We start from the raw sequence: 27,353 nt of genomic DNA, 5'->3' as shown, positions 1-27,353 counted from the left end.
TGCGCCACTATAGCCAGGTTTCTTCAAATCCTGAGAACCATCCAAAATGAGGAAAACAAGAAACCAAGCGAATACAAATGATGTTTGGCCCCCAGAGGGCTATAGATGGCTACCAGAACATGGCACCTGTGGTCACAGTTAGCAGCTACAAACATCTGTAACCGCAAAAGGCCTAGAGCAGCGGACCAGGGGCTGAGTGGGGTCACTCTGACCATCCACCACTGCGTCTCAGCCCCAGACCCAGGTCCTGCACAGCGTGATAACTGTCTTCAGTCAGCTCCTCTGGTCCTTCCCCACAGCACCCATGGCCATTTACCCAGGTGGCTGTGCACTGGACAGGAGAATAACCATATATTTTGAGGATGACTGGACACAAGTAGACAGAGCACTTGGGGGTTAGGGAATCGGGTGGAGGCCAGGCAGCGAGGTGAAGGAAATCCCCAGGAAAACACTGCGGGAGAGCCAAGGGGTGGCCCAAGCATAGGCAGGAAGGACTGAGGTTCCAGAAGCTTGCCGAGATGAGACTAACGAGGGCCAAGAAGTCTGAACACATGAGAGAAGACAGACATCTAGCAGAGAACGTAAGGATACACACGCACACACGTGTGTGTGCACCTCTCAAACAAATAAAAGATAAATCTCAACTCCAAGGACAAAGTGTTGGCAAGAGAAGGAATATAATCAGGTTAAAAGGCTAAGCTGTGAAAAATATTTATATGATCATAATGATGTAAGACAATCATGATCCAAACAAAATTATAACTAAATTGGCAGAGGCAGGGAAGAGGTGACAGGATGAGAGCTGGGTATGTGAAAAAGAACTAAATCAATTAAGAGATCTAAACATTATTTTAAGAGATGAAGACAGACATGAAGACAATCAGCTAAAAGGTCTACAAGCAGAGCTGGGGATCTGTCGTAGCGGTAGAGAGCTTGCCTAGCATGTACAAAGCTGCGGGTTCCATCTCCAGCACCACAAAAACCAAAAACCAAACCAAAACGAAAAATCGAAGGCATTTGCTTCTGGAGAAATAGAAGTAAGAGGTGCAGAGATCTGTTTTTCATTAACTTTTGTGCAACTGTTTGATCTTTGATTAAAAACAAAAAGCAAGCCGGGCGTGGTGGAGCACGCTTGTAATCCCTCCATTCGGGAGGCTGAGACAGGAGGATTGCGGTTCGCGGACAGCCTCTGCAACTCAGTGAGACCCGGTTTCAAAATAAAGAATAAAAAATAGGGCAGGAGGTGTGGCTCGGAGGTCAAATGCCCCTGGGTTCCCCCCCCAGACCCACAAGAAAACCAAAACCAAAAACAAAAGCACACTGTATTTGTCAGCCTTTAAGCACTAGTTTCAGAGGTTTCAGGCATTGAGTCCATCCACAGCTCACAGTGTGGTGGAGGAAAGTCGCTCTCCACTCAATGCCAGAAACAAAAGAGGAGGGGCCAGGAACAGACACAGACCTCAAGGCCACTCCTGCGAGCCCTCCACCAGCAAACTGCACTTTTAGGTTCTCAAAATATGAGGCTTTGGGGTGACATTCCAAACCCAAACGCACCAACTTAGTCAGCAAGTTGTATAGCAGTATGTATAACATGATCTCGTCTAGGAAAAACACATTAAAAAGACACACGTATAAGCAGACATGCTGGTATCAACCCAAGTAAACAGAAAGGCATCCTCAAGTCAGGAGGAAAACCTATCAGACTGCTGTTACAGTCATCTCCAGGAGACAAGGTGGCTGGCTGCTTTTACTTCTTCTAATTTTGAGTTATATAAAATAAATGTGATTATGGGCTAAAACTTTACTTTTGAAATAAAGTTTACGTTAGTGTGAAATCACTTTATTAAGCAAAACTAAAAGTGTGTATGTCATATAGACAGGATAAAGGACACATATGGTTAATGCACTAAGGGGCTGGCTTGGGGTTCTTTACCTCCTGGGACCTGGACGGGCTGGGTGGAGTAGCAATGAGATCCTCCCACCTCATGCTCTATGTGCCTGTGCATTGTTTGGGACTTTTTCTCACTGAGTGTATACTACTTTCACAGGCAGACACACTGTAATTAAGTGAGCCAGGAGGGTGTAGTGGAAAGACTCAGTGAGTCAGTACCCGGATTCTGGATGGAGAATCCACTGTAAGGAGTGGGAACACAGAAACCAGTTGGCAAGAGGTGAGGAGGGTGCAGAGGTGGGCCATGAAATTCTTTATAAGAGTTCCATAGGTTTCTAAGCATCATGCTAGGCAATTCACACACCTGCTAGTTGTTAGAAGTGGGCCTGGATGCAGGGCCAGGTATTCCATAAAGAGACAAGTGTGTGCTGCAGTTCTCACTGGGTCTCTAGAAATGGGGCAAACTGTTTTCCCTTCCAACGTTAATAGGACCTAAGTATATGTGAAATTATTCTAGAGAATAAATTTAATAAAATAGTTATGAATTATTAAGAGTATCTTGCATTATTTAAAAGTCTGTGAACAACTTTAGGAAGAATAGAATGGTTCTTATTTTTAATTTAGGAGCCTAGAATTATTATTATTTATTTATTTATTTTTTGTGGTACTAGGGATGGAACCCAGGGGCATTGTTCCTCCGAGCTATAACCCCAGTCCTATTTTTTAGTTTTTTTTTTTTTTTTTTTTTTTAGTTTTGGAACAGGGTCTCACTGAGTTGCGAAAGGCCTTGCTAAGTACCTGAGGCTGTTCACGAACCACGATCCTCTGATCTCTGCCTCCTGAATGTTCGGATTACAAGTGTATACCACCACACCTGGCTTAGAATTACTTTTTTTGTGTGTGTGGTACTGGAGGTGGAACCTAGGGGCTTTTCTACCTCCAGGCTATATTCCCAGACCTATTTTACACTTTATTTAGAAAGGGTCTCACTAAGTTGCTGAGAGCCTCACCGAGTAGCTGAGGCTGGCTTTGAACGTATGCAATCCTCCCGTCTCAGCCTCCCAAGCGCTGGCGTTACAAATGTGTGCCACCACGCCCAGCTTAGAATTACTATTTTTAAAGTGAATTCACTACCATAGTTTATGTCATTGTAACTGACCACTTGGTGGCAGCAAAGGCTCCACTGTAAACAAGACCACACTGGTCGGCAGCCCACCTGCTTATCAGTATGGCTGGCCTGGGAAATGGGGTGCCGTGCTCTGAGGCTGGTCTTGTGCACATACCTGACACACAAGAGGGCCAGGCATCCACCCTCCTGGGTCGGTGCACTCTGCCACGGTGGGGAGCCTTTGTTCAACAGCTGCCATGGACCACTCCCTTCCTGGCCCCAACAGACACGAGAGAACAAATACTACCGCACCATCAACAGCAATCTACTCTTTTCTTTATAAATAGGTTTCCTTGTCTTTGACTTTCTTCTCCACACAGATTTTAGTTCAGAGAAAAGAGAACCTCTTGCAATTACAAATAAAATCTAAAGAGAGTCTGTCAACAAAGTCAGCATAGTAAAATTCAGGAAAGTTAAGAATATGTTTCCACGGCTGCTGAGCAGCAGCCAGCCTGCCAAGGCCTCCTTGAGCCAGAAGCCTTAAAAATGTCTTATGTCCAAACCACAGGGTGCCAGCCAGGAGGTTACAGTACCACATAGCATCCTGCAAAAAGAAAAACCCAAAGATTGCTCAGAACATGGCTAACTGCAAATATAATGCTTGCCACGTGGCCCCAATCGGAAGACTCAAGGAACACGAGGCTGACGGTGTCAACAGAACTGCTGTAGGTGACGAGCCATTTGTCTTTCAAAGGTTCTTTCTCCAAGTTTGGAACGAAATGAAAAGCCTTCTAAGGCTGCCAATCGGATTGTGACCCTGATATGTGGGACACATATAAAGTGCATTGTTTCCTGCATTTGTTCTAAAGACTTTTATTCCAAAACTCTGGCTAGTGAAAGTGACTCAAGAGACCCAAGAAAAGGCGATATGGAAGATCAGTATCCCAACACTGTGTGTCCTGGTAAAAGGTCAGCCACACTGGAGCAGCTGTGGACTGCAGAGGCAGCAGAGAGAAGGCTTTTGACATTTTAAAACTTTAACAAAATCATGCCGGGCGTGGTGGCGCACGCTTGTAATCTCGCGCTTGGGAGGCGGAGACAGGAGGATCGCACTGGTTCGAAGTCAGCCGCGCTGGCTTAAGAGACCCTGTTTCAAAAATATAAAATAGGTCTGGGAGTGTAGCCCGGAGGTAGAAGGGCTTCCAGGAATCCCAGTACCGCCGGAAAAAAAAAAAAAAAAAAAAAAAAAAAACCTTTAACAAAATCTTAACTGTCATGTTTTAAGTATCAACTCTTGTTACTGACATCTTAAGTTTTTAATTTAAATAAAGAATATTTTCCTATAAAGAAAGAATGTTTCCAATAAAATTATATTAACTCTGCTTCTAGTCTCATTCAAGATTTCAGGTGTTTAAAAAAATTCTATCATAGTCAGGCATGGTGGCTCATGCTTATAATCCCAGTACTTGGGAGGCTGAGACAGGAGGGTCGCAAGTTCGAAACCAGCCTCAGCTACTCAGTGAGGTACTCCCCAACTTAGTGAGAACCTCTTTCAAAATAAAGAATGAAAAATAGGGCTGGGGGTATAGCTCAGAGGTAGAATGTCCCTGGGTTCAATCCTCAGTACCACACACACAAAAAAAGGAAAAAAATTATTTTATGACTTCTTTTATGCAATACAAATGGACGAACAATAAAAACTTGCTCATTAAAAGGGGATTCAAATATGGCAGAAATATTAACAATGGGTGAAGTTAATATTCATATAACATTATATATAATTTATAAAAAATTATATTTTGTTATAGTATATTTTGTTATATTTATAACAAAATTATATTTTGTCACTGAGTTGCAAGGCCCTTCGCAACTCAGTGAGACCCTGTTCCAAAACTAAAAAAAAAAAAAAAGACTAAAAAATAGGACTGGGTGTATAACTCAGAGGAACAACGCCCCTGGGTTCCATCTCCAGTACCATAATAATAATAAATTCATATAACATTATGTATATAGAATATTAATATAATAATGGGAGGAGGAAGTGTGTGGGGGGACCCTGAAATACCAGAGGAGCAGCAGGAGACACATGGTAGCACACGGGGCTTGGGCCAGCCAGGTCCAAATGTTTTTGACCTGAACACTATTTTGAAGCACAACAGAATTCCATAGTTTACTTGGATTTTCAACAAGGCCAAGTTTTTTTTTTTAAAGAAACCAATAAGTTCTTTTGAATCTAGCAGAAGTTCCTAAACTTATTTAGCTTACTGCTTCTTTTTCAGAAAAAAAAAAAAAATTACTCAGTGTCCCCTGAACATCTATCTTCTTTAGGTAAATAAACAGAAAGGTGCAGTGACGGATTTTGTTTCTGCTGTGTACATGCATTCCATCCCGGCCCCCCACCCCAGGGTGGGTCAACAGTGTCTTCTACTTTGGGAATCTAGGAAGAAAACTATGACAACAAAATACTGATTCTGGAAGGAAAACTGCTACATCACTCTTACTCTGTGGATAATACCAGCTGAATGCAGGTGTTTAATGCCACAGAGCATCTGGTAGAGGAGGTAGGACATTCTTTCGTGGTCCAACTCCATGTGAATAACCTGACATAAATTAGCATCCATTAATTCCATCACCAGATACCTGAAGATAAAAACACAAACAACAGAAGATCAGCTGTGTAATGAAAAGTACTTAATGCTCCTTTATGTTTATTACACCAGAATTTTAATGAAATAACTTATTATCCAATCACTTCACTGTCTAAAGTAAAAAGATAACATAGTATTTGAAAGAATCAATTGTGTAATAGAATTTTATAAAAAATTTTCAAAGAATATAAAACTAACTTACCCAATGTCTTTCAAGTTCAAAACAAAACAACTTTTGAGTAATGGCAAACAGAATCTCATATAAATTCTCCTAATCTCCCCTTCCTATTTTCACTATTTGAAAATTCTTTCCAACATATAGACGATGCTGTTATAATACATTTAACAGATGTATTATTCTGGTAGGAAGTGCTGATAATGGGGAATCTACGTCTGGCGGAGAAAATCTGCATCTTACGCTCAATTTTTCTATGAATCTAAACTGATCTAAAAAATTAAGTCTATTTTAAAAAAGCAATCATATGACAACAAAAAGAACACCTTCAACTCCATCTCCCGTAGCAGCGACCACCCCATTATTTTGTTCCCGTTCTAAGTATATCTCCCTAAAATACTCGCTACCTCCAAACTCTTCCATTTGTTCTTCGTCAGAGTCTGGTTAGATTTGTGCCCCCACCACTCTGCTGAAACTGTCCTTCTCAAGGCCACTGATGATGTCCACCTTGCTAAACCCAATGGCCAATCCTAAAATCCTGGCTGATCTGCCCTTTTCTGTTCTCAAGTACTACTTCCCACTGAAGGTCCAGTAATCTTGGACCTCTTCTTTAAATATACTCTGTTGGTAAACTCCAGCCTCTCAGCTTAAAGTACCATTTACAGAATCCCAAATAACCTAGGCCTCTCTCCTCTATCTGCCTGCCTCGGTTCCACCTGGATGTCCAGTGGGCATCTCCTGGTCCATGCCTAAAACTGAACTCCTGATTCCACCTGCTCCCACCCCCAGTCACTCTTCTAGCCTTCCTCCTCTAGCTAAGGGCTCCTGCCTCTAGGCATCCAGGTATGGTCCTCAGTTCTCCTCCACCTGTGCTACCTGTCAGCAAATATGCCAACTCAACCGTCACAACCATTCTGGTGTCCATCTCACCCTAACCTCACCATCCCCTGCCATAATCTCCCCTGTGGACTGCTACAAGAGCCTCCCTCACTAGTTGGGCTTCTGTGCCTTGACCCTTAAGGTGGGCTTAACTCAGAAATCAGTTACGTCAGGTGAACAAACTGTTCTGTGGGAAATCTCACTCTGATTTACTTAGAGCCAATGGGCCCTCCTCCCTGCAGCCTAGAGGCCTCTGCAGTCTGCCAGGCCATCACTCTGAGCCCACACACTCCTCCTTCACCCAGCAGCCTGGCCTCTTGCAGGTCTTGCACACGCCAGGCATGTTCCCACTGCTGTCCGCGGCACCATCTAGGTTCCCTGGCTTTGGACTCCGAGCGCACTGTCCGCTCCCTCAGTGCTCAGGCCTTTGGCCTCGCCCTGCAACCTCACCCCTGGCTCCCTAGTTCTGTGGCCGTCAGCCTCGGGCTGAGTCATGCTGGCACATTCCTGGGGCGTCAGCTTGGAAACTGCCTGCCTCGGGCTTCTCAGCCACGTCTACATGCATCCCTCTCACAGCCATATCCATGTCCTGCTGTCCTGGCTCTGGAGAGCACCGACCATCCTACTTAAAATCGGCACTTCATTTCTGTTAGTAAGACAATTCTATGTAAGAGTCTGACACACAATGTTTAATGACATATCACTTCAAACAGTATTTCACTGTTCAGTAAACAGGCTAGTGTCATTCACGGTCACTTCTGCTCAAGGGAAGTCCCTTCGGTTAGCCTTCATCTGTTATGGACACAGTCACTCTCAAGGCACAAACAGCTGAGTATCGCTATCCATTCCTCCTAGTATTTGTCATCCATAAATGAGTGTCTATGACGTCATTAAGATGCATGTACTCATATTTCCTAGGTATAAAAAGCACTTTTTATTCTAAATTTTCAGTCTTTGATGTATAGCACATTCCTGAATAAAAATGGTACTTACACATCTTGAAATTCTTCTAGAGTTTTTTGTGGTGTAAACACATTTAACAAACTAATTATCTGAAAAGAGAAAATTAATTATACCTCAGTGTGTCAGACAACTACTTAATTATAAAAGTTGAAGATTAAAATATATTAAAACTGGAAAAAGTCACATCAGAATTTAATATTTTTCGTTATTATTGTTATAGCTTTTACTAAAACATTCTATCATGTGGTATTTTGGGAAAAAGTAAGCATCTACTGAAAATAACATGCACTTTTTTTTTGGTACCAGGGATGGAACCCAGAGGCATTCTACCTCCGAGAAACACCCCCAACCCTATTTTTTTATTCTTTATTTTGAAACAGGGTTTCACTGAGTTGCAAAGGGCCTCACTACATAGTAGCTAAGGCTGTCCATAAGCCGCAATCTTCCTGTCTCAGCCTCCCTAATGCTGGGATTACCATCGTGCACCACCACACCCAGCCTTTTTTTTTTTTTTTTTTTAGTATATAAAAACTAAACATAAAAAGCCTTTTATAGCTGGGCATGAATGCATTCCAAAATGTTAATGCCAGTGATCTGTGAGGGACAGGGCTCAAGAATTTTTTCTTTATTTATATGGTATAAATTTTCAAAAATAATAATCATATTTCTTGTAATATGAGAAAAAAGTTCAAGTGAATAAGTAAAATAAAGCATGCACTGGAGAAATCACTCACACCACAGTCTCAAAAGAACGAACCTAACTTAGTTTTATAATTTAATGTCCAATGACAGAAAGATCTACCATGAATATTAAAAAAGGAAATCATGAAGAACTTAGTGTAATCTTAAATATTCTTTGCTCTTTAAAAAGGGGTCCTCATGAGTTAATCTTCCAGATTTCTCATTGTATAATTTCACCACATGGCAAGGTTATCAAAATTATACTGAAATCGTAAGTAGGGCATACAGCTTGTTTGGGCAAAACCTCATTTTCTAGAGATACATTATTTTTTCTCAAAATTCAATACTTTTGAGATTTCTGTGGAGATGCTAAGTACAAATGTTCTGAATATGACATCATCTAACTGTGTATGTGAGTGTGTGTGTGTGCGTGCACGCGCTTGTGTGCTGTTTTACCGGAGACGGAACCCTGGGGCTACTAGCCCTATTTTATTTATTTATTTTTTTTGGTGGTACTGGGGTTCCTGGAAGCCCGTCTATCTCCGGACTACACTCCCACACCTATTTTATTTTTGGAAACAGGGTCTCCTAAGCCAGCACGGCTGGCTTCGAACCTGCGCGATCCTCCTGTCTCTGCCTCCCAAGCGCGGGGATTACAAGCGTGCGCCACCACGCCCGGCCTATTTTATTTTTTATTTTGAAACAGGGTCTCACTAAATTGTAGAGAGCCTAAATTGCTGATAATCATATATATATATATATATATATATATATATATATATATATATATATATATATATATATATATTTTTTTTTTTTTTTTTGGGCAGTACTGGGAATGGAACCCAGGGGCATTCTACTTCCAAGCTACACCCCAAGCCCTAGTTTTTATTCTTTTTTTTTTTGTGGGTCTGGGGATGGAACCCAGGGGCATTCGACCTCTGAGCTACACCCCCAGCCCTATTTTTTATTTTGAAACAGGGTCTCACTAAGTTACGAAGGGCCTTGCTAAGTAGCTGAGGCTGCCTGCGAACTGCGATCCTCCAATCTCAGCCTCCCAAAGGCTGGGATTACAAGTGTGTGCCACCATGCTCGGCTTTTATTATTTTGAAACAGGGTCTCAATGAGTTGCAGAGGGCCTTACTAAGTAGTAGCTGAGGCTGTCCTTGAATGGTGATCCTCCTGTTTCAGCCTCCCAAATGCTGGGATTACAAGCATGCGCCACCACACCCAGGTTTATAGTTATTTTAAATAATTTATCCTAGGTCTGAAAAATGTATCTCCAAAGGACTATGAAGATTTTAACATTACTGACACCACCAAAGCATACACACAGAGGAAACATATGTAACTCACATTTTTATGATTGACACATTTTAAGAGGACGAGTTCACGATATGCTCTCTTTGCATGAGTTTGATTCTGAAAAGGACGGCTTAGTTTCTTGACAGCAACATTTATCCCAAGAACTGTATCAAAAGCAGCACTATAATCAGGAAATATAACAAGCAATCCATTAGGGTGTTTTTGGGAAAAACAGCAATGGGAAATATACATTCAATGTATTATCTTTTAACATGAAGACAAGGGAAAATCTTTCCATTTGTTTTCAATCGAGGTACTTGTGAACACGAAGGACGAAGTGAGTGGCTGGCATGTTAGGGTGGACGGACCCTGCGCAGGCAAGGGCTTTCAGTCACGGGAAGGACGGGGTTCAACAGTCCTTGGCACATGGAATTCTCATTATGTCTATGGAGAATATTTTGTTCAGAAGCACGTAATTTAATACAGAGCAAGTAAAACCAGTCAAGAAATGAAATCTTCAGCTTAAAAAGGTCAAGAAATTTAAAAATTCACTCTTATCACTGACTAAACTATATATTGGAGTATCGCAGCAAGGAAAATGGTTGAGCTCATGAAAAAACTTAATAAACCTAAGTTTGATTGTGTTTTTTCCAAGATGAAATGTCAGCTCATGGTAAATCCCCAAGACATAAAATCCCTAATTGAGCAACTGCTGTTCGTACATCTGCTAGGAATACCCCCTTCTATTACATTAAGAATAAAATGCAGCGCCCATGTGTTCAGCATATCAGATTTTCTGATGAAACTTAATATTCATTTACTTTCAGAAAACAGACATGAAAAATTAAGTAGACTAACTGTACATTTTCGGGTTCAAACTCGCACTAAATAGTATTGTTAGGGTCTTTTGACTGCTCATCAAGGGTTAAAAGCTGCCAAAGACCACCTGCGAACCTAGGCATCATTTTAAATACCACTCCTAATTATTTATTCTATTAAGTTTATAAGACTGTTTATATTTTTTTCTATTAATAGTGCTTTTTGGCCAGACAGCTCTAATTCAACATTTTGGTATAAGGGATTGAGCTCAGGGGCATTCTACCTCCAAGTCATACTCCCAGACCTATTTCATTTATTTTATTTATTTATTGCAGGTCTGGGGATGGAACCCAGGGGCATTCTACCTCTGAGCTACACACTCTGCCCTATTTTTATTCTTAATTTTGAAACAGGGTCTCACTAAGTTACGAAGAGCCTCGCTAAGTAGCTGAGGCTGTCTGTGAACCGTGGTCCTCAGGTCTCAGCCTTCCAAATGCTGGGGTTACAAGCGTGTGCCACCATGCCTGGCTATTTCATTTATTCTGAAACAAGGTCTCACAGTAAACTGTGGAGGCCCAAGTTTCTGAGGCTGGCCATGAACCTGGGATTCTCCTCTCAGCCTCCCAAGGACCAGAACTACAGAGGTCAGACGCCGCGCCCACCTTCAGCTATCTGAAGCCAAAGGCTGTCCACTGTGGCATTGGTTAAGAATGATTAGAAATGTCACTTTTCTTTAATTACTGCTTTTTAATTTGATTCAAATCACTCATATGTGTATACACACTTGAAAACCACAATCCCTTGCAAATGTACTTTCATATGAAATATAAAGTGTTAAAGATGAATCTGTGAGACAAATAATTAACGTACATGTACACAAGTGTATATTTGTACCTATATATTTTTCAGACTCAAAATTTTAAAAACAGACATCTTTTTGATGTAGGAAATTTTTGCCCCAAATTTCAGTTAGAGAGAAGTTACAGGTAAGTTCAAGAGTTCTAATGTACAATATGGTGACTATAGTTAATAACATTGTATTATATTGTTAAAAATTACTAACAGATTTAAAATGTTCTCACCACAAAAAACCCAAGTATATGAGGTATTGCATATATAAAAATTAGTTGGATGTAGCCCTTCCACAATGAACACAAATTACAAAATCACATGCTATACACAATATACATATACCCTTCCTGTCAATTAGGAAACACTTGTCTCAGATGAACTACACAGACCAATTGTAACCATGTGAGTAGACGCAGGCCCTCCACTCCTGGCTCTACCTCCAGGAGCAGTGGCCTTCATTCATTTGTGCTTTGGTTCTTGTGACCACTTCTTAGCTTAGACAACACAGATGCACATGTATAATCATTGTTTCTTCGTTTACCAATTTTAAACTCTTCGCTCCTCATTATGAAAGCTCAGGATGTAGTCACTTAAAATCTTCAACACCTCCCAGTTTTGTTCTGTTGTTTTTAAGCTTTCCTTAGGCTACTTTTACAACTTTAAATAACATGCCTAACCTTATTGTTTCATCAGTGATTTTTTTATTTTTTATTTTTTTTGAATGCAGTACTAGGAATTAAAATAAGGGTGCTCTACCACAAGGCTACATCCCAACACTTTTTTATTTTTGAGACAGGGTCTCACTAAGTTGCACAAGCTGGCCTGAACTTGTGATCCTCCTGCCTTGGCATCGAGTAGTTGGAGCACATGTGTATGCCACTGCACCTGGCTCCATCAACTTTCAAAGGAACCGTTCGACTCTCCAGAATGTAAAACAAGACTACTATATTCCACCCCTTTCCCTCATCTCTCTCCCCTCCCTTTTCCTCCAGACTACCTTAAATGGTCAAGCTTGCTAACATATTTATTTCATATTTATAGCTAAGCCTTGTCTCCTCTTTAGGATGTGTCTAAAAACTGAAAGCCAATACATTGAGCATACACGTATGTGCACATATGCGTATCATTAGGGGCAGAGCTGGGATTACACTTCATTTCCTAGAGACTGCATGATGTCTGTTGTCACTCATACACATGGGCACAAATGAGAATGTTTCCGGCATCAAGGCAACAGATTCTCTCTCCCCATCCCACCAGTGACCCAAACACCACATCCCTTTTGTTATTTGTTTGTTGTTTGTTTTGCAGTACTGGGAATCGAACCCTACAGTCTACCTCCAAGCTACACCTCCTGCCCTATTTTCTTATTCTTTATTTTGAAACAGGGTCTCACTAAGTTGTGAAGGGCCTCACAAAGTAGCTGAGGCTGGCCACGAACCCGGATCCTCCTGTCTCAGCCTCCCGAGTGCTGGGATCACAGGCATGTGCCACGCCCGGCTCAGTACATGCGTTTCTGATGATCAGATGGCTAAGAAGGGAACACACATGTTCTATGTTAGTATACAACGCCAAATCTGCTCTAAAACGATCCCATCAGTGTCTAGGCCCACTGGCAGTGCACGACAGGGCCAGGGCCAGCAGCTGCACTTTTCCTTAGTGGCGCTTGCTATTAGGAACAACTTAATTTTAACCACTGTGCTGACTATACAGTGATATTTCCTTGTGTAGGAACACAACTTTAATTTGTATTTCCCTGATAAGTAATGATATTAAACATATTTTTGTTTATCAGTTATTTGGTTGTCTCTTTTATGACAACCAACTTTCTATTTAGTGGTCTCGGATTATTTTATTGATTGGAGTCCTTTATATATTCTGAATAAGACTTTTATCAATCATACACTCATTTCTCAATATCCATAGCATGGGACCTAGCACCCCCATAGATACAAAAATCCGGAGACACGCAAATTCTTTATATAAAATGGTGTCATATTTGCACATAATCTACACACTTTTTCCTATATCCTTTGTCATTACTAGATTATGTATAATACCTAACAATGCATATGCTACCCAAATTGTTATACTGCATTGTTTGACAGAAAAAAACCTTTATTCAGTTGATCCAACTGTTTTCTAATGTTTTGAATCTTAGAACTCAGCTGACTGTACCTTCTTGTGCTCAATACCTACCTTTTCCGTTCTTTAATGATTTTAAAGTTTCTACTAATGTACCTTCCAAGTTATTAATTTGTTCTTCAGTTATATCTAATTTGCTGTTCAACTCATTAAATTCATAATTCAATTACTGTAGTTCTTGGATCTAGAATTTCCATTTAATTCTTTTTTGTAAAGTTTGACAGGCCCTGTAACAGAACCTTGAACTCTCTTTCCTATCTCCCAGTTACAAGGCCGTCCAAAACACCAGTAAATATCTCAGCTGTCCCTTCCAATATTTCAATGACTCCACAGGAAAGAGCCCCAAATGTTGGGCTCCTCCCACAAAAGTTCTGTCCTTCACTGGATCTTGACCTTAATATTCACTAGCTTACACGTCTCTAGGGATAAATGCAGAGCACGGGATGGGGCAGAGGAACCCTGGGAACAAATGGCTCAGCTGTTTCACAGAGGCTTTTAATTAGCAACCTTCGTTGCTAATTTCCTGTGCGTGTCATCTCCACCCTCAGACTCTCTGTGTTTCTCTTTACAGGTCTCATCTACTTATTCTTAATTTCTCTGCTGTTTTGTCTATCATCAGGATTCCAATTACTTTATTTTTTGCGGTACTGGAGATTGAACCCACGGGCATCCTACCTTTGAGCTAAATCCCAGCCCTATTTTATCTTATTTTGAAACAGGGTCTTACCAGGTTGACGAGTCTCACTACTATGCGGAGGCAGTCCTGAACCTGCAGTCTTCCTGCCCAGTCTCCCAGGGCCTGAGATCACAGGCATGCACCACCACGCAGCTTCCAATCACTTTCTTCTTCTTCTTCTTTTTTTTTTTTTTACCTTTTTTTTTTTTTGGTGGTACTGGGGATGGAATCCAGGGTACTTCTACCTCCGGGCTACACTCCCAGACCTATTTTATATTTTTATTTGGAAACAGGGTCTCTTAAACCAGCTGAGGCTGGCTTCAAACCAACGCGATCCTCCTGCCTCAGCCTCCCAAGCGCGGGGATTATAAGCGTGCGCCACCGCGCCCGGCTTCCACTCACTTTCAGTACAACGTTCACTCACTGATTATTGCCATTGCCCTCTTTGTTTAAGCATCTGAGTTGCCATTTTAGATCAGAAGCTTCAGTTATTTTAGAACAGGGCCGTCTAAGGTCACAGAGAACTAAAGCCATTAGGGATGAGAACTGGACTCAGGACTCAAGTTTTCTGAATCACAGCTATTCTGTGCCTCATATACCTCCTTTATTACAAAAATTTTGTCGGCAGATAATTTGTTTCCGTTTATTTATATTAATATGGAGAAGATAAAAAAATCTGAGAAAAGGCCAATGTTCACTCTCAACAGAATTGGTAAAAGGAAGGAGTAAGAGCCAGGTTAATCATTTCAAGTCAAGGTTGTAACCGTTATGGCCTTACTACTGCTAGTCCCATGTTAAACACTTAAAAGAAAAGGCTAAAAATACAAAATCTTTCCCATTTTGGTTAAACAACTTGAGATATTTAGAAGGGGTAAAGAAAAAGTATCCACACATTTTCCCCACTAACTCTTATAATGAATTAGTATTACTATATAACTTATTTGATATTTATGAATATTTCAAAATTATAAACATTTACTAGGGAGTAAATTAATTAAAAATTTACTCCCTAGTAAATTTTACTAGCATGTTCTAATGAATGAAAACATAGGAACAAATTAACAAAAACTGTAAAAGTAATTAAAAACCAGGGTCACCTGAAACGTAGTAAGAAAATTAAGAAAAATATTTTCTATTTTTGAAGAAAGTGCCCAATGATCTAATTAGGGGCAGAGGTAACTGGGAGAGTGGCTGCCCAGCACGTGCGTGGCCCAGTCTCATCGTTCGTGCCCAACACAATACAAAGCTGGACTTTGGAGCATCTTACTCTGGTGCATGTCCAGTTTAGTCTACAGAAGTCATGGGCCCAACCGGCACTCTTGCTCAGGTGCCCACCTGCCCCTGTGTCTTCTCAGGGTTCTGACTTAAAAGAAGACTGTTGCTGGGCGTGGTGGCGCACACTTGTAATCCCCACGCTTGGGAGGTGGAGACAGGAGGATCGCGCAGGTTCAAAGGCGGCCGCGCTGGCTTAAGAGACCCAGTTTCCAAATAAAATATAAAAAATAGGTCTGGGAGTGTAGCCCAGAGGTAGAAGGGTTTCCAGGAACCCCAGTACCACCAAAATAAGTAAATAAATAAATAAAATAAAGGAAGACTGTTTTTTACATAATATATGATTGCTATAATTTATTTCTCAAAAGATAAATGCATATGACCTTTGTGTTAGTTTCCTAATAATATTATAATAAGTTATCACAAATTTCTGGTTTAAAACAATACAAATTTATTATGTTCCAGAGATCAGAAGTCCAAAAGTGGTAAGATGGGCTTAAGCCCAGGTGTGGGCAGAGCTGTCTCCCTCTGGACCGTCCAGGGGAGAACCCTCCCTACGCCTCCTCCAGCTTTTGGAGGCTTCCTGTGTTCCTCAGCTCCTGGCTCTACATCACCGCCAACTCTTGCCTCTGTTATCACATCTTCTCTATGGCCTCCGGTCCCTTTTATAAAGACCCTTTCAAGCTGGGTGTGGTGGCGCACACTTGTAAACCCAGCATTCGGGAGGCTGAGACTGGAGGATCATGGTTCGTGGACAGCCTCAGCTACTTAGTTAGGCCCTCTGCAACTCAGTGGGACCCTGTTTCAAAATAAAGAATAAAAAAATAGGCCTGGGAGTGTAGCTTGGAAGTAGAATGGCCTTGGGTTCCATCCCCAGACCTGCAAAAAACAAAACAAAACAAAACAAAACAAAAAAACAAACCTTTTCAATTCCATCACATCCATTAGGCTCATCCAGGCTCATTGTCCCACCTCAAGACCATTAACTTAATCAAACCTGGAAAGTTCCTTTTACTGAATTGATTAATACATTTAGAGGATTAGGATGTGGACTGTGTGTGTGTGTGTTGGGGGGGTTACTCTGCCTACCACACACCTAAAGGGCCACTGATGAATGATTTTAAAGTATAATAACAACAAGTAAAAGCGTCTGATCATTAATTGAAAGTAAACTGACAATATTTTAGCAAGCAGTATGATGGAAAATCCATTTCCTGTTGTCAAGGTAGTAGATAAATTATTAATGAGCTGATTTTTACCAAAAGCAGTTTTTTTTTTTTTTTTTGCTTGTTTGGTTTGACTGAAAACAGGAATGTGCCATTACCAAGATTATTTTCTTTCTCCTACATGGTGTCTTATAGTCTGGAAAAAGGATGAATACAAAAGAGAAAGGGGAACAAAGGAAGCCAAAATCCTCTCTGAAGTTCTTCCTTTCCCAAGTCAGAACATAAGATAGGAGAGTATCATAAAACGAATTATCAGTTCAGCTACAAAACTGAAACTGTCCTTGAACATAATAGTTGTCCTATGAATATGATTAACTGGGAATCTTTAAACAGGTATTTAATGACTATTTATTCGTTATTGCTAAGATTCTGAACAGAGATTAGGTCTGAGTCCTGGTCATGCCAAAGTACCCACATTTCAGTCATCGGGGGCCTTACTGCGGTGCAAGCCACCAGGCCCCAAAGGCTAGGGCTGGGCTTGGTCTCAGGCTTGCCACTCGCAGAAGTCAAGGAATGTTCCCAGTCCTTAACTGTGCCATTTATACCGTGAGGGCTGTGGCAGAGCTCCTAGTGGTTCGACAGTGTATACTGTTCACACTTCTACTAACTTCCAAAACCTGAATGACAGGCTAAGGCGATAAGTGAACACGTGTTTAGAATGGCAGCCTGTCTACAGCCACAAGGGGACTCCCGAAACACCTTTGACACTCCTTGCCCCCTTCTCTCTGACTCTCTCTTGCCAAATATCTGTCAGGTTGGCATCTAATTCCCTAAGAGATGGGTTATAAATCAAAATGTTTTATTGCTCACAACTTCTCATTAACAGCTAAATGTCCTAATTGGAACGATTCAATGACTTCAACACTTCCCTTGGCACAATGGATTTAAGAATGTGCTGAGCACCCCAATTTGGATATTCAAAATCTAAAATTCAGCTCTAAAATACGACACTTTCTTGAGTAATGACATGATACTCACCCAACTAGTTTTAGATTTTGGAGGATTTCAGATTATAGATTTTTGGATTAGAAATGCTTGCAGGTAAAATCTACACAAATACTTCAAAATCTGAGAAAATATGAAATGTGAATATTTCTGTTCCCAACCTGTACCAACACAGCACGTTGCCATTCTGGGGTAAAAATCACCATTACTTCATATGCAAGCTGGGCATTCTGTTCAAATAGCCCCTTCTCTCCTGTTGGCCACTCTTAGAAGCTGTAGACTGTGACCCTCGTGAGCTCTCAGGACCTTCGATCATCTGAGCCAACGAGAAAACTGACTTCCCTGATCACCTATCTGTGCAACCGAGGATCAATTCAAAGCAACCGAGGAGCACCTCCAAACTGAGCGCCTCTGCATGCAGACGTGAACTCCAGCCAGAGCACACGAGCTCTCATGTAGGCACTAGATGTTTAGCTTCATCACAGATATAGAGGCAAAGATGTTTTTATTGACTAAAAATCGGGGGAAAAAGCTTTGCCCAGAAAAAAATAAGGAATTAAGATGTTTTGGGAAGTGCTTGTAACTGTAATCTAGAACATGTGAGGACATTACCTTTAGCTGGCCAGTGGTGTTGCAGCAGCTGACCGTCTACTAAGGTTCAGGGTCAAACTAATGGCTCTGACATACTGGGCTGGACAGAGTGGAGGAGAGACACCAGGAAGAGACGGCCGGCCCGACCCTCAATGGCGCCCTTCCTGGTCAGTCCAAGGTGTGATAATGACAGACTGGGTCATCCTGCCAGTGAATGGCAAGCACTGCCATGACGGCGCCCAGAAATGAACAGGAGCCATGGGGGTGAAGGGAGGGATGGGGCCGCGATGGAGACATGAACAGAACTCAACTGTTACAGCTCACTGTCATACCTACACTCTGATCTTACCATGGCAGAGAAAGGAAAAGCAAAGAAAAAGAAAAAGAAGCAAAGAAAAAACGTTTCCTTGTTAAAGTTATGCAGCATTCTAAGAATCTAGGTTTGTCGCCTACAACCTGACTACACATACCTACAGCTAGAGGTTGACTCAGTTTAGCTCACAGACCTATAATAAAGTTTTTTATCATTAGCATTTCTAAATTCTATGACTTAGTTTTACTTCTTATTACAGCAAAAACTCAATCCACACTGTTAAAACAGATAACACTTACCAAACAATTCCTTGGGCTCCGGAGCCAATTGGTTTCAACTGCTGGTAACGTTTCAGAACAGTGAAAGTTGAGTCCGCCACTTGTACGCTATAAAACTGACTCTCACATTTACCGTCACTCATGATGTAGTGCCACGCAATATTCCCAAAAGCTGGTAGCGTCGTCAGGTTCCTTAAAGAAAAACAGAATGAACATGCACTCTTACTGAATTATAAACACACAACTCACTTAATAGTGTTTCAAGTTTATTGAAGTACAAGACAATGTGGCTGTAAGTTGATAAACCGTCCAAGTTCTAAACTTAAACAAGACCCCCAAAATACTGACATTTCAGTGATACAAGACCACAAGGAAAGGAAGACATTTTGAGGCCCCACAAGACACATTTTAAGGGACTGCATTAGGAAACAATCTCTTTGCAGAAAAGAATTTACACATTATCACTAGCCACGGCACGACTGTGTCTCTAACTGCTCCTCAACACTTTGTTTCCTATGGGACCAGTTTATGCCAAGCAGTCTCAACCAGAAATGGAGGCATTATTTCAGAATTACTGCTTCCAGAATTCCTGAAGAAGAGCACATGGATAAGCCTTTTGCTAAGGCTAGATTCAGGTTAGAACGATAAGCCAGAAAGCAAGATTCATATGCCAAAGTGACAGCCTGTTAGAGGACCAGAGACGTCATGAGTGTGCACACCCATGGGTGGGCCTCACACCCTACAAACTCTGCTGGGTCCTACAGTAGGAAATACTGACTCTACATAGTTTATTCAATATGTATGAGTATAAATCAGTAGCCACAGAAAGTAGATTTTTTTTTTTAGCAGAATGAGACTTTTTCTCTGCAGGAGTCTAGATGATTTTATACAGAAAACAAGTAAACACTGGGTCCTCTGGCTCTTGTCTGATGATATTTACTGAAAAGTTAGCAAGATATTTATTTTGGTCTTGTTTTAAATTACAAGGTCAACAACAAATAAAGTCATGTAAATTATTTCATACTGTTTAAAAACATAGAATTTGGAAGCCGGGCGTGGTGGCGCATGCTTGTAATCCCTGCACTTGGGAGGCTGAGACAGAAGGATTGCAAGGGTTCGAAGCCAGCCTCAGCTACTTAGTGAGGCTCTCAGCAACTTAGTGAGACCCTGTTTCCGAATAAAATATTAAAAAAAAAAAGGTCTGGGAATATAGCTCGGAGGTAGAAAGCTTCTGGGTTCCACCCCCAGTACCACTAAAAACATAGAATTTGGTTCTTTCTCTACAGCTCCATCAAATTCCTGCCTTCTTGTTCTACCATCTACCCAATGGATTTCCTGTAAGTGATGATGTGTATTCAACACAATAATGTCTAGGGCTAAACATGGAAATAAATTAATAACAACTTAAACAAAGACTTGAAGTCAATAGTTTCGTAACTGAGCACTGCCCCATGTTTTTCTCACCATTCTTGGCTAGTCTGGGCAGCCACTCCTGCTAACAGCTATTAGTACACTTGGCCAGGATGTCTCCAGGGACCACTCCCAACCCCTGCCAAAGCAAGCCAACCTGCAGCAACCTGAGGCTTTGTGAGCTACACCCGCCTAAGTACACAGCTGGGAGGAAGGGACTCAGAGCAGCCTCAGCCTAGAAGGTCACATGCCCTATGCTCCAAGGGGTGGACACTGGTCTGGCTTGCTCACCATGGCATCCCACACATAAAGTGATGAGCACTGCAGAGGTTACATCATGAATAGCTAAGAACCAGCCTCAAACTAGCATATAATTCACTACTTGGGGGAGAAGGGTGAGGAACGAGCACATGCTCTAAATTGTAATACTAGTTACAGTGAGGTCAAGGCCACAAGAACATAAATTAATGCAAACAGCAGGTGAGACCCTGCGAACTCAGTGGTGCAGAAGACAGGGAATGCTTCATGGAGGAAGTAACTTCCCCCTTGGACCATTTTTTTCAGGAACAGACAGTAGAGGCACAAAACTCAAAACTGACTGTCCAGACATGATAAACTGCTCAGCATGGCTAGCAAGGTACAAGTAAAAAGGATTACACAGACTCAGCAAAAAGGCACCCACTACAACCTGCTCTGCTGGGGGCGGCCATTCTTTTGCCACACTGCAAATACCCCAGCAACACTGCTCATTTATGAACATGTGCCCAGGCAGATGAGATTCGATGGCAGAAGGCAGTGCCTCCTCTCAGTGAGCTTATAAGGCACATGCTGTGGCACACTCAGCAAGAGAGCCAACACCGGGGGGGGGGCACACTTAGGAGGGCAGAGATTTGAGGTCTGGGGAAAAGTGGTTCCCTCAAAGACGTGAGGTCAAGTTACTTGAGATGGAGAGAGAAAACCAGGTCAGATCAGCAGGGGCCATGGAAGCCACAAGAGCCCTCCTAGCTCGGTCCTGAAGACCTGAGAGTCATCAAGCACCAGAAGCACAGGATCAGCTTTTTTGGGGGGTGGGACTGGGGATGGAACTGGGAATTCCTACCTCCGAGCTGCACCCTTCAGCCCTATTTTTTATTCTTTATTTTGAAACAGGGTCTCGCTGAGTTACAAAGAACCTCACTAAGTAGCCGAGGCTGTCCGCGAACATGCTGGGATTACAAAGGCTGGCTGTCACACCTGGCTTGCAGCCCTGTTTTTGAGTGGGGTAACTGGGAAGCTAAGAAGGAGATGGATTAGAAGGAGTGGGACAGGAGAGAGAAGCGATGGATTAGAAGGAGTGGGACAGGAGGGAGAAGCCAGGCAGAAAGGATGGGACAATACCAGGTGGGGAAAAGAAGAAAATGCATGATTTTGAAAAGAATTTATATGACCTACAGAAAAGGGGAATGAGGGTGAGGGGAAAAGAAGCGGAGCCGGGCGTGGTGGTGCACACCTGTAATCCCAGCACTGGGGAAGCCGAGGCAGGAGGACCGCAGGCTTGAGGACTCAGCAATTTAGCAAGACTCTTCAGCAACCTGGTGAGGCCATTTATCAAAACAAAAAACTGAAAAGGACTTGGGGTGTAGCTAGGTAGGAGGTAGAAAGCCCCTGGGTTCAGTCTCCAGTACACCCTCCACCACACACACACACACACACACACACACACACACACAAACACGGTAAGGAGATACACACAGAGTTGGTAAGGGACACGCAGCACGACTGCGGCACTGGCCATATGCTTGACAATCCACCCCTGGCTTCCCGGCTTCAGTAACAGGAGTCACCCCGTCCCTGCTGGACAGTGGCTGAACAACTAGAACCACATGTGGCAGCCCAGTGTGGCCAGATGACCAACGTTTCTGGCCAATGAGATCTGAGGGGAAGTCACACATGCGACTTCCAGATCGTGCGTATGTTCACAAAGAGCTGGTTGCTCGGTCTGTCTTTCCTTGCTGCTGACCAAGGCACCAGATGCCACAGACTGAGAGAAGCAAGTGTATGTGGAGGTGGCAGAGCTGCCCACTGGCTGGACACCGGGGTGACCTTGTGGCACAGAGCTACCTCCCGTTCTGGACTACCTACCCATGCTGGGATGGCACAACTCGATCTCGGCCTTATTGAGCAACTTTGGAATTCTCTCTGCCACAACTGCTTGCAACCCATACTCTGACTAGTATACTTCTAGGTTAGTGTTTCTGAATTTGGAAAGAACATCCAATCAAATTAGGGCATACAACTTATTATTAGTATTTATTTTACTTTGTGGTACTGGGTATTGAACCCATGGCCATTCACCTATTTAATGTTTTTATTTTCAAACAGGGCCTTACTAGGTTGTGGAGAGCCTTGCTAAGTCACCAAGGCTGGCAGCAAATATGTGATCTTCCTGTCTCAGCCTTCCAAGTACTGGGATTACAAGCTTGCATCACCAGGCCCTGCCAAGACATAAAATTATTAATATAATTTCAAGACTTAAGAAATTCTAAAATTAAAATGAAGTGCCTTAGCTAGGCAGAAAAAAAATACCCTAAGAGGAATCAGTCAAAGCCACTTCTGTCTCATCTGGGCTTCCTGAGAGCAGGAGAAAGACCCTTAAGGCAACCCAGAAAGCAATGTAATTCTGCTGTTGGTGAAACTACTCTGTTGAAATTATATTTTAACAAAATGGAGCATCAGCTGGAGCTCAGAAAAAAGTTTAACAAAAATTGGGAAGGACAAGAATTTTCACACACCCACACTGGTAACACACCACAGCTACACTCACTGCCTCCACTCCCACACCAGGGGCCGCTCTCCTCACCCTGGGCTCCTGCCCTAGGAGGCCACCATCACTGTCCCCACAGGCGCCCACCCGCTAGGCTGGGCTACGAGGACTCTTACTGGTATGCCTCCTCCTCCACCCAGGCTGTGGGCTCCTCAAATATAGGAAGGAAGGGGCTGGGGGAACAGCTCAATGACAGAGTACTTGGCTGACCTATACAAGGGCCTGGGTTCCACCCCAGCACCCTACACACACACACACACACACACACACACACACACACACACACACACGGGAAGGGGGGAGCGACCACGCACAGAGAGAGAGAGATGACATGGAGGAAGGCTTGACCAAGGAGGCAAGACCTGAGCTCAAGCCTGTCCACAGTTCCAACCATGACATCAGGGCCTGAACACCACCATATAAGCTACCAGTAGCTGTACATTGGTAAAATGCTTTTTGGGGGGAGAAATACAAGTTATTGCTAATAATAAGCTGCAAACTCATGCAAATCCTAACTACCATCTATAAATGTACCTGGCAAATATATGTGCACAAATATTCAAAGATATCTGTGCAAGGATATTTATAGTATTTCTTATCACAGGTAAAATAATTATAACCCAAAATATACACGGTGGATTAAATGAATACGTTATGGCATAAAATACAAGAAAGCCATTGAACAGAAGGAAGAGACTGCATGGGGTGATACGGAAAGATGACTAAGCTCCATCAGGAAACAAGGCGCGTTAGAGAGAAGAGTGTACACGCTAAGTGCCCATCTACCTAAGAACACGCGAACACGCTGTGAGGAGAGGGTTAGAGAAACAGTAAGAAATGAGGCTTTCCTTCTGCCTGTTACAACTTTCTTTACTTAAACAACAACAAAACCACAGGTTGAGTGTGGTGGCACATGCTTGTAACCCCGGTACTTGGGAGGATAAGACAGGAGGATCACAGGTTTGTGGCAGTCTCAGGGACTTAGCAAGACCCTGCTTCAAAATCAAAAGGGCTGTGGTGTAGCTCAGAGGTAGAATGCTCCTGGGTTCAATCCCTAACACCAAACAAACAAAAACCCCATGCACATACCTCATATTTAAGAGAGAAACAAGTTTTAAATGAGGCTGTAGAACGACCACCCTGACACCAGTGTGGAAGAAGGGCTTAAGGTACACGAGGCTGGAGGATGCAGAGTGGGCCAGGCCCGAGGGACACACAGATAAATGCTCTCACACCACTTGAGAAGGAACGCGTTACCATCCCCACGGCACAAACGAGGAACCCGAGGCTCTGAGACAGGAAGAGCTGGTCAAAGTCCCAGTATGGCTCAGCTTGACGAGATCCACACCCCTGCCAACACTCCGATACCTCTGACTCTACTAGGAAGTGAGCCATGTGTCCAGGGGCTGGCCAGAACCAGGTGAGAGGAACACAGGCCTTCTCACACCGCTGGCTGCCTCCCTCCACAAGAACACTGCTTTTATGAAGATGACGAGCCAGTGATCCATATTTAATTAAAACTTTTTTTACGGCACTAATGATTGAACCCGAGGCATTCTACCTTTGAGCTACACTCCAAGGCCCCCCTTTTAAAATCTATTTCTTGAAACAAGGTCTCACTAGGCTACTAGGAATCTACTAAGTTGTCAAGGCTGTTCTTGAACCTGTGATCCTCTAGTCTCAGCCTCTCAAGTTTAGCATTACGGGCACGGGCCACTTTACCCCACTTCAACTAAAGCTTTCATCACACTAGAGCTTCAGAATGCTCAAGACATGCACTATTTATTTTGGAGTACTGGAGGTTGAACCCAGGGGCATTCTACCCCTGAGCTACACCCCTGGCCCTAGTTTATTATTATTTTGCAAGAGGGTCTCGCTAGGTTGATGAGAGTCTCACTACTTACTGAGACTGTTCTTGAACCTGTGATCCTCCTGCCTCAGCCTCTCAAGTACTGGGTTGACAGGCATGCACTGAATGCTGTGGTTACAAGCAGATTCTCTTGGAGTGCATGGCACAGTGCTATACTCTCAGTACTTGGGAGCGCTGAGGATCGTAGGTTCACAACCTGTCCCAGCAACTTGGCAAGGCCCTTAGCAACTTGCTTCAAAATAGAAAATAAAAGCCGGGCGTGGTGGCTCACGCTTGTAATCCCAGCATTCGGGAGGCTGAAACCGGAGGATGGTGGTTCACGGACAGCCTCAGCTACTTAGTGAGGCCCTCTGCAACTCAGTGAGACCCTGTTTCAAATTAAAGAATAAAAAATAGGGCAGAGGGTGTAGCTCGGAGGTCGAATGCCCCTGGGTTCCATCCTCAGACCCGCAAAAAAAAAAAAAAAAAAAAAAAAAAAGAAAAAGAAAAAAAAGAAAAAAACCCCCAAAAACAAAATAGAAAATAATAGGGTTGGGGGTATATCTCAGAGGTAGAACACCCCTGGGTTCAATCCCCAGTACCAAAACAAAACAAAAAAAGCAAGATTCTCAGACTTACTCTTTTGTTTCAGTATTTGCTCCTGAATTTTTTCATTATCAAATTGTCTTATTTTCCTACTTTAATTCTTATGGAAAAATAGCCATACACAGCAATTTAAGCCTTTTGGGGAGGGCAGTATTGGGAATTAAATTCAGGGCCTCACACATGCTAGGAAAGTGCCCCCAGCTCAAACTTACTTTGGTTCCTTGGGAACATTAGTTCTTAAGCTACAATGCAGTTACAACTAGTATTTGGTGATCACCTCACCCACTCTTCCTCCTAAGAGCCAGAGAGGCTTCCTCTCCTCCAGCCCTGCTTTCAGGCACCTAAACTGTCCATTCTCCCTGCCCAGCCCCACAGCAAGCTGCAGGCAAGACCTTATCACTCCCTGGACCCAGCAACAGCAGAAGCGCTATGTGAGCATCCATGGGCCTTGGTATCTACAGGGAGCCCCAGAACCAATCCTCCAAGGATTCTGAGGAACGACTGTACTTAGTGAGAAAAGTTCATCTCAAAAGGTCACATACTGTGTGATCCCCATATGTATGTTTGAAGTGACAACAGCATAGAGATGCAGACCAGATTAGTGGTCACCAGGACTACTCATGGGGGCAGAGTGGGTAAGAGGCTATGAAGTGGTCACGTGAGATCTTTGGGATGATAAAGCAGTTCTGTATCTTGAGTGTAGCAGTGGTGATAGTTTTATGAATCCTACATGTGATAAAATGACAATGAATTGTATACTGTACCAAGGCCAACTTTCTGTTTTCAATACTGTACCATGACTATCTAAATATGCAATTACTGAAGAAAATTAGGTGAAAGGTACATGGGATCCTGGAGCTTCTTGTGGTTCTATAATTATTGCATGATAAGGATTTTAAAAAAGAGATTTGTTGAAAATATGCAATGATCATACCACTCTCCTGTTTGAATTTGATAGTGACTTCGAGAGTAAGACTAAAACCTGGCACAGCACAGCTGACTCAGGCCCTCTGGCCCACTCCTGGGAAAAGCAAAGCACCTGGGATGAGCAGACACACCTACTGCACACCTGTACGCCTGGCCCCCACAGTTCCTTCTGCTGAAATGATCACTCACCTCTCTCCTTCCTCCAAGCTTTAGTCCAACCACTTGCTTCTCCCCGTTTCCCCAACACCTTCCCCTTTACTGAGCTGCTTCTGACCCCCCTTTGTCACCCCACTTGTATTCCTCTTATTTTGAATTGTAAGTGCACCACCACCTTTTCTCTGAGCTTCTTTTTTTTAAATTGGTGCATTGTAGTCATATATCTTAATACAGTCTGAGCTTCTTAAGGGAAAGAAACATTCCTGACTTTTCTTCTCCGTCTCCTACTAATTACACAGTGGGTAATCAATGTTTGTGAAAGGCAAAACTAATCCAGAGAAAAAATTCTCAATTTTTTCAAAATGTGGAAGGGCAGTATGAAGCAGTAGTTAAGATCAGGACTCTGGAGTCAGACTCCCAGTGGGTCAGCCACTTATCTGGGTGATCTGGGGCAACAGACTGTACTCATCTGTAAAACAGAGAGCAGCACAGAATCTCAGGCTGCCTCTAAATGAGAGTGCACACCCCACTTGAGAGGGTACCTTTGATAGGAAGTACACCCTGAATCTGACCAAAACTCATCTAGATCCAATGACTGATTTTCAGGAAATACAGAGAAACACATTAAATTACATCACACAGATAAAATCAGTAAAAGCCCAACTATGCAAACACTATAAGAACACATCATGAGGGCCATTAGTTTATTTACTGTTGATGGCTCTGTCTGGCACTTTATCTGGAAAATTAAGAAAATCTTATTTCAAATAGACAAATTCAAGTGTACCTTTGAACACTTATTTATGGAACTGAGTAAACACATTTTAATTTGTTAGCA

The 27,353-nt window shown here is 42.6% G+C and overlaps 1 protein-coding gene across 5 annotated transcripts in view; it reads right to left on the bottom strand.

Annotated features, from left to right (window-relative positions):
- The window catches only part of MAPK9 (mitogen-activated protein kinase 9), a gene marked incomplete at both ends in the record, with an annotated part of 33,109 nt that extends 14,202 nt beyond the window's left edge, over positions 1 to 18,907 (bottom strand). For all 5 annotated transcript variants that reach the window (XM_080699550.1, XM_080699553.1, XM_080699551.1 and 2 more), the window contains 4 exons: positions 5,501 to 5,639; positions 7,695 to 7,753; positions 9,702 to 9,831; positions 18,786 to 18,907. In XM_080699550.1, coding sequence (XP_080555676.1) covers positions 5,501 to 5,639; positions 7,695 to 7,753; positions 9,702 to 9,831; positions 18,786 to 18,907 — 450 coding nt within the window. The remainder of the gene's footprint in view (positions 1 to 5,500; positions 5,640 to 7,694; positions 7,754 to 9,701; positions 9,832 to 18,785) is intronic.
- Between the last annotated feature and the right edge of the window lie 8,446 nt (positions 18,908 to 27,353).

This window comes from Muscardinus avellanarius, assembly GCF_963383645.1.
Source record: "Muscardinus avellanarius genome assembly, chromosome: 7".
NCBI classification, from domain to species: Eukaryota; Metazoa; Chordata; class Mammalia; order Rodentia; family Gliridae; genus Muscardinus; species Muscardinus avellanarius.
Note: the sequence above shows the minus strand (reverse complement) of the source record. Positions and strands in the feature narration are given on the sequence as shown.